At 43.3% G+C, this 10,439-nt stretch overlaps 2 protein-coding genes across 5 annotated transcripts; one reads left to right on the forward strand and one right to left on the reverse strand.

Annotated features, from left to right (window-relative positions):
* Positions 1–737: 737 nt before the first annotated feature.
* On the forward strand, positions 738–8,125 carry LOC105698562 (vesicle-associated membrane protein 7). 4 transcript variants are annotated; one of them, XM_012422910.2, is made up of 6 exons: positions 738–756; positions 6,370–6,581; positions 6,795–6,932; positions 7,113–7,271; positions 7,341–7,433; positions 7,515–8,125. In XM_012422910.2, exons 2-6 carry the CDS (start codon positions 6,378–6,380, stop codon positions 7,581–7,583), a joined length of 663 nt encoding a protein of 220 aa, XP_012278333.1. In that variant the 5' UTR covers positions 738–756; positions 6,370–6,377; the 3' UTR covers positions 7,584–8,125. The 4 variants fall into 4 exon arrangements, with proteins under 4 accessions (XP_012278333.1, XP_012278332.1, XP_012278331.1 ...); XM_012422909.2 differs by lacking the exon at positions 738–756 and adding an exon at positions 5,685–5,822; XM_012422908.2 differs by lacking the exon at positions 738–756 and adding an exon at positions 5,686–5,909.
* On the reverse strand, positions 2,168–5,130 carry LOC105698561 (CXXC-type zinc finger protein 1). Its single transcript, XM_012422906.2, has 6 exons — positions 4,977–5,130; positions 4,502–4,623; positions 4,140–4,230; positions 3,856–4,076; positions 3,210–3,786; positions 2,168–2,872 (listed from the first exon to the last, which is right to left on the reverse strand). The coding sequence occupies exons 1-6, from the start codon at positions 5,004–5,006 to the stop codon at positions 2,360–2,362; spliced, it is 1,554 nt and encodes a 517-aa protein (XP_012278329.1). The 5' UTR covers positions 5,007–5,130; the 3' UTR covers positions 2,168–2,359.
* Positions 8,126–10,439: the final 2,314 nt, after the last annotated feature.

Consider the following 10,439-nt stretch of genomic DNA (forward strand, 5'->3'; position numbering starts at 1 on the left):
TGGCAGTTCCCCAAAACAAAGCCAGGCAAGATTGCTCGATTCATTCCCGGGTCCGTCGCCGGGTGTCGCCGGGTGTCGCCGAGAAAACGAGAGGGAGAGAGAGAGAGAGAGAGAGACCCCTCGAGCCGCCGTCCGGACGGAACGCTGCCTCCGGGCTTCTCCCGGAACGGTTGCCGGATCCGTCCGATTTGTCGGCGAGAAGTATCCGGGGAAACGCCGCGGACGTGGTTATCGTTTCCGCGAAAGTTGCAAGACCGCAAGAAGAGCCGCCGACTTTCCTCCCTTTTTCGTTTGGTCGCGTCGACGCGATCAACTACGTAATCGCGTTATACGCCGAGAAACGCGACTCGTGACGCGACAAGGGAGCACACCTCGCTAATCCGCAAGTTATAACTCCATTGGCCGACTCCTTTTTCCTCGTCGGCGTGGAAACGCAAACTCCTCGTCGAAAGTTCTCTCGAGAGTCGAGGGTAACTTCTGCCAGTAATGGCGGGACATTAATTTCGGTCGATTGGGCCCAGAGGGCTACTGGAGAGAAGAAGTATTCTCGGTGTCTGAGTCTCGCCGGGAATCGTCGCCCTCTTTCGCAAGGGACCCTCGAAACGTTCGAGACTCGCCAAGAGGTGGAGGACGATTTAACCCTTTTGGGGCGCTTGGAGGGAAACGCCTCCTTCGAGAAAAGCGCGGCATACCTAACCGCCGATTGCCCAGGAGTTTGAAAAGAGGTGCACCGACCGATTCCACTCATTGACTTTGGTAAGAAACCTCTTTGTAACGGGCGTGGCGTCGATTCCTCGCGTTACTCGAGCCTATTTCCGTCCGAAGACCGATAATGCGTATCATTTAACGAGTCGATATTGGCGTTATTAAAATACCACTTTCTCGCCCTCTCCCCGACTCCGCGGGGTAAACGACTCTTGTTTGTTTTGCAAACAAAGGGTTTTCGCTGAGACCGAGAGCAAAAGGATACCGTAGAAGGAGGGGTGATGAAAACGGGGTCAGAATTATTACATCTTTTGTTCGAAGGCTCGAAACCGCCCCATTCGCGGAGCCACGAATCGAGCCATGGCGGCCGAGTCGCGACCCCGGAAGCCATTTCTCGCGTAGACTCGACTTCCGTCCTCTCGTTCAATTCGTTCCGAATTACCTCTTCGAGAGCAACGTTTTATCCTTAATTTCCTTCAAACTCGGATTCTTTCCTTGTGTCCGCCATCATTTATACTTGTACGTTTTATTTCGACGCGCTCGATTCATCTTTATTCGTATAGTAGTTTTCTCGAGCGTAACGATATTCGCGTTATTTTATACCGCGATTACCTTCTACTTAGGAACTGCTGTTATAAACGTGCGATTCGTTCGAAACGACGAAACGACGAAACGCGATTATTTTTCACGTAAATGGGCTTCCGTTACCGACGTCGGAACGTTGCCCTACCAAAATTTTACGCCCTCTCGTAAGAAGCCGTAGTTCTCGCATTTTTCTTTAACCGTAGGCTACGGCTGGAAAGCGTATGGTTGTGCCGCGCCTCGGAACGTCATAAAAGCCAACAATGATGGAAGTATTACTTTTTAAAGTCGCACAGGGTGTCGTTAACGGCCCTGTGCTTTTTCGTTAGAAAGTCAAGGGTTACTTAAAGCCAGACTCGCACCCTACCATTCGTTCCTGTCTATGAAAGCGCCTCCTGCTCTCTCCCTTTACTTTCCGCGTTTTCTTGCTCTTCTGGTTTCTCTCGTTTCCTTGAAAGCTCCTTTTCTGTAATAAATATGTATTTCCCTGCCGCTGAAAATATCCCGTATTGGGCATTCCATGGGGAGGCCTCTTAAATAATTCCCCACCCTCTCCCTCTCTCTACACGAACGCGTTCTATTTATATTTATTAATTTAAAGGCTAAAACAAAATTGAAAACGGTAAAAGGTTTTCTGGAACTCTAATTATAGCAATATCGCTAAACCATTACTTTCCCTGCTACTAAATTAAAATATACTGGATTCTAATAATAGAACCTTTTAATTACCCGATTTCAACAGTAATTCATTTTATTTTATTTCTTGAAATCTTTTCCCGTGGATTTTAACACTTGTTGAAATGAGTATCAACGGTTGATTTAAATTTTGGTTTAACCCATGTGCCGATATTGCGCATCTGCGAATGAAACGTTGCTCTCATTTTAAACGGTACAAAATAGTCATATAATACAATAACGTGGCAGGGTACTTGTACAAATTATAGTATATATATAAAACACGTATTTACATGTTTTTCAGTAATTTGAACTACCTACATCACTCGTATCATTAACTTAACCTTATGTCTAATGAAACGTTTAGTCCAATCGGCACTATTGTCCTCGAGACTTTTTAACAATCGGTTTGATCTTTAGGATGTACGTTGTATCTTCGCTGAAGTTCTTCCTCCATTGCAGCCATTTGTTCTCTGTTTTGTTCTTGTGTCATCTGTTCCATGAGTTCATGATTGTATGTAGAATGCAACATGAGGGCCAAAACTCCAGCTCTGGTAGCCATGTTCGATCTTATTTGTCTCTCCTGTTCGACCAGCTCGTCAATTTTAAGCCACTGACGAACTCTCTCCATATCTATTTCGGCTCGTCTCAACTTCTCCCAAACATAGTGTTTAACGCATACTTTCTTTGGTGCTCGACAAAATTCCCCAGTACTGTCAAACACGTTTGTTACGAGTGGACAGCCGCACACTTCGGTATCGCTTACTTTTGGGTCCTTACAATGTTCAGGACACAGCACCCGTAGCCTTTTGCAGTAGGTCCGGTTAACTGGATTATAGAAGTCGCAGAACATCACCTGTCCCTCGATTCGAGTTTTAAAAATAGAACCAAAGGAAGCTTGCGATTCATACTGGAAATTAAAAAAAAAAAAGATGTTCACATTTTACATTTTGTATCAGAGAACAGGAAATACAAGCATGTAATCTTACAATATTTGTAATAAGTACGATTTTGCAATGTAATTAAAAGATACAAACTGCGCAGGTAATTTAATGTGTTCTATTTTCTTGCTTGAAATGTCATTTTAATTTTTTTTACTGGTCCATGGATTTTTTGCTAAATGTCTTACAAAGTGATTGTTAATATTCCTTATGAAATCAGTAACTAATTTTAACATGAAAATTCCTTCTAGGCAAGTTGTAACTGACAATTTTTAAATAACTAATTACAAAAACACCGAACAATACCTTATTGAAACACTTTTCCATGTGCTTAATAGCAGTTCTAGAATGAATCTCATGGCCGCACGTAATGCAGTACATGCTCATCTCTGCATCATCGTTATCGTCAATTTCAGCTTTAGAATCGATTACAGCATGTTTAGCACGTTCAACGATCCTATCTAACTCTAAATGACGTTTATCCAGTTCATGGAGAATTCGTCTAACGTCGTTCTGCTGCTTTCGAACCGATTCTAAAGCTCTTCTATTATTTTGTTCCGCAACACATGGTGTCAATGACCACTCCTGAATCCGTTGCGGTAGTACTTGGTAAATTCTGTTTGTGGCTAGTTTCATACCACACTCGTCGGAACAATATTTGCTACCTGGCCGAGATTGCTTTGTACAAGCAGGACCGTAACATTGTCTCGGAGGTTCGAGGTGTTCGCTCCTTTCATTGCTCGAGTCTCGTTTTCGTTTTCTACTAGGCTTTGTCGGTCTGTTAAAAGATTTTGTAGGTTTCAGAGGAGCTCCCAGTGCTCTGCACATCCGTTGAACACATCGAAGTTTTAATCTTACCGATGGCCCAAATTTTTTAAGATGCCTGCAATGTAATAACAATATTTAAATAGGTTATCATTTAAAAAAAAAGTGAAAAACGGAAACAATCTACCTGCACGCATCGCATTTCCCACAGTTTTCTGTTCGAATACATCCTGAACACTCTCCACAATACTTGGAAGATTTTTTCATTGCAGCAGGATCCCACGGGGCATCGTATTCATATCTATGACTGCTTTCTTTCTCTTTATATTTCTTATGTTTACGGTCATCTTGATCTGTACGTTTTGGCTTATACCTCGTAATCAAGGTTGGATCTTCTTCTCGACAACGCTACAATTATATTGGTGAATAAGTATTTGAGTCTATAGCTTTTCTAATAAATTTCATACTTACAACACAAAAGAACTGCTTGATGTGTTTTGCCTCTTTCTCCGTTATATTTATGCAATCCCCGTGGTACCATTCTTCGCAAGCGTCACATCCTCTGTTAAAATAATGTGTGAAATTAGTGGATATACTAAGAAATATGTCAAATTTAGTTGAAAACAATTTGCAAATTTGAAATGTGTCCTTTTGACTGGATCAATGATGGATTTTAAAGTTAAGTACAATTTCAGTAAAGTCTTATAATTGATAATTTTACATGAAATTGGCATAAATGACAAGATTAATTATTCCATCTTAATTTAGCAAGTAATTTCATAGCCTCTTAAAAAAATCATGTACCATTAACAGCAGTGTGACTTTATACCTACATCATGAAACGAGAGCTATCGGAACTCCGGCAAATACAATATGCCTGACCATCTTGTTTCAGTAGTGTAGCAATTTTGCTCTTCCTCTCGGGTAGCATAAATTGTTTAGCAATCTCTTCTTTCTGCACAATTTTTAAGCATTTGCCTAAATTAATCTGTTATATTTCTTCTTAGCACAAAATGTATTATAACAAATAAAATAATGTTAAAAAATGCAATTTTAATTTCATTTATATATACTGTAATATTTTGTGATTTTATAGAATAGAATGAGTCTAGGAAATCTTTAATGTTGTCAAACTCGGTACTTAATGTGAATATAATTAGTTTAAGATTTCTTTCGGTTGTTTATTTTTCTTGAATACTTATCTATAATAGAGCTATAAATTGCAAAATTGCTTTTTGTTAATACCTGCATAAAAACAAAAAGGAACTCGCATAAACAGTGCAGGCAGAACGTACTCGGCTTACTTACCGATAATCCATGTCGCAATTTGTCACCCATTTCAGCGATTATAAGAATGATAAAGAACCGCAAATGGCAATCTTCTTTTAATTAATGACTGCTTTCATTTACTACCTTATAAACGTGATACCAACAATATCAGCTGCTGTATGCACATGCCTGTTTGTGCTTTCCACTGCCTGCAATCGATGAAATTGGATCTGGCCAGAAGTACAGAGAATAACAGAGAGTGTCTGCTGCTGTATGTTTCGCAGCTGTTGGTCAGTCCTTCTACCCTAGCTGCCATTCACCGAAACCCTTCCATACTTAGCATAGACACGCTCCACGTTGTTCGCTCCAAAATCGCTTCAAACCTCTGTATCACCGCTGAAAAAATCGCTACCCTTCGCGCCAGAGATTAATTTGAAGAGAAAAACCTTTCCTATGGAGACAGCGGGCAGTTCGCGCACTTGCTCCGAATGGCGGCCCAATTGAGGAATCTAACTCATCTCTGAGTTAGGTCGCCATTGGGAGCAAGTGCATGAGCCACCTGCATGCTCCGCCGAGGGCAGCACAGAACGCAATCGCGCAACCCTGCCCGTGAGCAATCTCCCAACTCATCTCTGGCAGAGATTCTCGTGAGCGTTCTCCAAGAGTACGTGAGCCGCCAACGGCGACTGGTAGATGGTACCCAACTCATCTCTGTTTCTGGTCTCTATGTCGTGCATCTCTCATCTTTTCGTTTTTGTTCGTTTTTAATGAGATTCGATGAGATTGTTGGATGGACGACGCGAATGGTGTTAGGTGTAGTTTGACGTTTTGCGAGTTTATGATATTTTTTTGCGAGCAACATTTTGATACATTCGAATCTCAAATGTAATATTAAGTAGAATCGTCTGATTTTTTTGAGTGATCACAAGCCTCTTGTAGTCCGTGCATGTATAACAATAAATAATTGTTACGGTACGATTTCATTCTTGTCAGTGATAACCTAAAATTGAGTTTATGCAATGTACGCATTAATATGAGTTTTTTATATTTTGTTAATTGCTAAAGAAATGTACATTTCTTTGTTTAAATGTAAATATTTATGAGTGAAACATGTGTACAACTTCTGTCGATCTATGCTGATACAGCTTTTACCATGTTTTGCTGATCGAGCAATTAAAAGGATTAACATTCTCAATATTTTTATACCAGTAGTAAGCGGCAAGAATACATGATTAGAGTTGCTTTCAAATTCTTGGATCTATAAATATGGGGAATGGAACCAAAAGAGGGACCATCACCACTTTTGTTCGTTATTAGACTACTTAACTATACATGCTTTATATCTTCCTGACATGATTACGAATAATATAATGCTGCCACTGAGGATACTTTAAAGAGGGGTTTTATTGAACAGAGATTATACATTTTCTAGGAATCATAATGCCGATCTTATATAGCGTGGTAGCCAGGGGCTCGACAGTGCTCGCAAAACATGCCTCTTGTACCGGTAATTTTGACGAGGTTACCGATCAAATACTCGCTCGCGTAGCTCCTCACAATGACAAGGTGACCTATTCCCAAGGAGCGTATTTATTCCATTATATCTCTGAAGATTTTCTTGTTTATATGTGCATTACCGACGACGTAAGTAACAGAATTTATATGTAAGTTAAATTTATGTCAAAGCATGACTCTGTTTGATGTAGTTGTAAAGTTCTTGTTTTTTTGGATACTAGACATTAGTAGAATAATGATACGTTTAAAAGTATACTCTAACGGGTATGTGCCCAACAATTACAGTAGTATTTTTTATTATTTAAGCGTTGTGCCGAAGTTCTATAGGTATTGTTTTTCCAGGACTTTCAAAGATCTAGAGCTTTTCTATATCTGAATGAGATTAAAAGGAGGTTCCAGGCATCTTATGGTCACAGTGCTCAAAATGCCATGGCATATGCAATGAATATTGAATTTTCAAGGGTGTTGGCAAATGAAATGGTATATATGCAGATAAGCATAAACGAAATTGCAAACTGTTGAGAGATAATTTGCTCGTTAACGTTTGGCTCTACACTTTTCGTTGGAAACAATCCTTACAGGGGGATAATATGTAACCTCTAACGATTAGTTGCACTTAACAATTACACTTTGGGATATTAATTTTAGGTTTATTTTCAGAAACATTATAGCGAATCAAAAGAATTGGATACATTATCGAAGGTACACGGGGAATTCGATGAGCTTAAGGATATAATGGTGAAAAATATTGATAATATTGCTATGCGTGGCGAACGTTTGGAACTTTTGGTGAACAAGACAGAAAACTTGACCGCTAATGTATGTCATTGTATGGAATTAGAACATTATGTGTTTGGTACATTATTTCAGCATAATAATTGTTTTCAGTCCGTCACCTTCAGAAAGACTAGCAGAAATTTGGCACGTTCTCTATTTTGGAAGAATGTCAAGCTTTACGTGATCATAGGCTTTGTTTTAACCGTAAGCAATGATTTTTTCAAACTAACGGTAATATCCAAAAGAATACGATCGGCGGACAAAAATATTTGAATGCACTTTTAGGTCGTTGTTTATATAATTGTGTCAATATCCTGTGGTGGTTTATTGTGGCAAAGCTGTTTTGGCAATTGAACGAAGGCAAAGACAGGCTTGAAAATACCGACGATTCGAGTCTCCGAATCGAGATGGTAAATGCTGCTAATTTCATGGGAACTGACGCTTTAATATGAGAAAAATTTACCAATATAGTTAAGTTTATTAAGAAACACCACTCAGGGTTCTTTGAATGATCATTGTTTGCAAAGACTACATCCGATTACGATGGGAGAAGGAATGTCGTAAACGCAGCACATTACATGGAATAACGTTATCACAGGCCACGGGGTGAAAAGTATAAATATCTTAAAGTAAACCTAATCTGCGAATATCTATTCTAATAGATCTTCGTCTAGAGAATACGATCGAATTAGCATTAAAAAGAATTTACAATCGATTGTACTCATTGTACACAATACCATGCTATACGACTGTCACGCGATTGGATATTTTCATAATTCTTTATATACCTTATGTCATTATAATGCCTGTATCCTCACGTGATAATCGATATATGTATATAAAAAAAAAATCGTTAATCCTTAGTATCTAGAACATTTAATAAAGCAATCTGACAATTTGTGTTATTCAATTAAAATCCTTAATTGGGTACCGTCTGAAAATTTAGAGATACATTCGAATAATGGCCGATAAATCATAAGAGCATCATAAATCGGAGAACAATTTTGGACAGCGACCGAACCCGTCCGTGTTCTCAAATGTCATTGACGCTTTTCCTGGTTACTTCCTGGCCAGGGAAAGAAAAGGAAAGCTACGGAACTTTTCCCGGCGAGGCGTCGAAAGAAATGGGCGCGTCATTTCCCGCGTTCATCGAACCGAAGAGCGCGAGTCGCGGCAAAGCATGAACGAGTCTCGGAAGCTGCCGCATGGGTCGAGGACGTAGTACTCACGGGTGCGCAGTAGAGTGCCGGCGCATGAATCAGGCGAGGGCGGGGGCGGGGGCGGGGGCGGCGCGCGGCGTCGACGCCGCGCCGCCCGGGCCATTCGAGCTGCGCCCGCGGTACGCACGTCGATGCCTCGCTCGGAGCGCCCTTCGAGGGTAGAGCGTCGGGTAGAGGTCTACGCGTCTCGCCGCCGGGCGATTGATCTCGCACCTCTCGCGGGATCTGCGTCCCCGCTCGACGAGTTCGGCTCCGGTCCGCGGGCGTGCCAAAGACGCGCGTCGTGCGCGCCCGGGCTCTAGCATGGACGCGCGGGTCCGCGTGCGCCCGAGCTCGAGACGCCGCGGTCCTCTTCTCGCCGGTACCCAGCCCGCAGCCACGTCGCTCTGCCGCCACCGCCGCCGCCGCTGCAGCGCGTCCCTTCGGTCCGAGAGAGAGAGAGAGAGAGCCGAGCGCGCGTGGGTGTGTTTACGGGACGCGCCGGTCGGTCTAGGACGACTCGGCGTCGCGGCGGTCGCCCGATGACTCGCGCTGTGCCGCGACGCGCGGCCGCCCCCGGTCCGGTTTCGAGCCGGGTCTCGCGTTCGTGGGGGAGTGGGGCCGCTCCAGGGTTGCGTCTGCTCCGAGGCCGAGGGAGCGACGCGAGAACGGGAATGGACTAACCGCCCGCGCCATCACCGAGGATTCAACCTGCTCTGGGAAATACGGGGACGCTCTCTTTTTGATATCGGGACGTATTCGCGAACCGCGGCAGGGTGACCGTGAACGTATGTGCCGTTTGTAGTTCGATGCAAGTACCGAAGGGTACTCTTGGGAAGTCGAACATACGAGTCAATTCTTTCAACGCTTTGCCCGACGTGCGGAGATTTTCAAAAGGTTTCCGATTTAAGGTTGCACCGTCAACGTGACTTCGGATCTCGTCTCACGAAGCGAGACTGGACGGAAGCGTCGTTCAATTTCATGGGCGCGGAGTAATTTTTTCAAAGGGTGGAGGTTTTGACGTCAAAGCGTATTTACGCAACCGTGGTATCCTTTAGGTCGAGCGCGATGGAGTTTTGAAACGGAAAAGCGCGGATCCCATTTAACCGATTAAAGCGACAAATTGGATCACGTCGATCAGGGAAAGTTAAGTGTAAAGAGGGATCGACGATGATTTGCCGAATTCGAACGATATTCGTACGTTGGGGTCGGCGGGTCAATAATACGATGGCGTTTGTACCGTATCGATGATGGTCACGGCACCGATGATCGACGTCCAAGGCATGGTCGAATCTAAAATATCCACAATAGGAATAGTCCGACCGGTACCGGTGGTACGGTTAACATATTCCGTTAAATAACGCGAATCGAAAGAAAAAAATTTGAATTCGTGACAGGCCGTTGCTTCCATTTACGAGGTTCGATACACGCAAACGTTTCGTAATTACGCAAATGTATCGAAATCGCGGTAGAGAGGTAAGCAAAGGAGATAAGAAAGGTTGGATGGTTAGCGCTCCGCGATTCATTTACGAGTCACGGAATCGGTGAGTTATTTCCTTAATCAATTGTCACAAGGGTCAGAGATGACAGCGTCGAACTCTTCCTCGAACGCATACATGGAAAGGGAAGAAGAATACGGACGAATATCGAGGTCGACAACCGGATACCGTAGAGTCGGATAGAGGGGCGGTTATTTCGCGGAGCTCGTTGGACTCGCGTAAATTCAACTACGGCGAATCGATAGCGATAGACCTCTTCCAATGAAAACTTTTGGACAGATTTGGAATTATCGGAGTCGTTGAAAGGCTGCCACCCTAACGAATCCATGGGCAACCGGAGATAGAAGCGACACGCAGAGGTTGCTTCGAGCCGGCCTCGGAGGGCGGCATCTCGGGTGGGTGGAGTCGCCGGACCGTGTAACGAGCGCGACTACTTTCCGTCCCTCGTCGGTCCGCGCGAGCGTTCCGCATCTCCCGTAGCGGAGGATCCGTCGCACAAAAGGCAATTGTCG

This window comes from Orussus abietinus, unplaced genomic scaffold, assembly GCF_000612105.2.
Source record: "Orussus abietinus isolate OABI.00-Male unplaced genomic scaffold, Oabi_2.0 scaffold58, whole genome shotgun sequence".
Classification (NCBI taxonomy): domain Eukaryota; kingdom Metazoa; phylum Arthropoda; class Insecta; order Hymenoptera; family Orussidae; genus Orussus; species Orussus abietinus.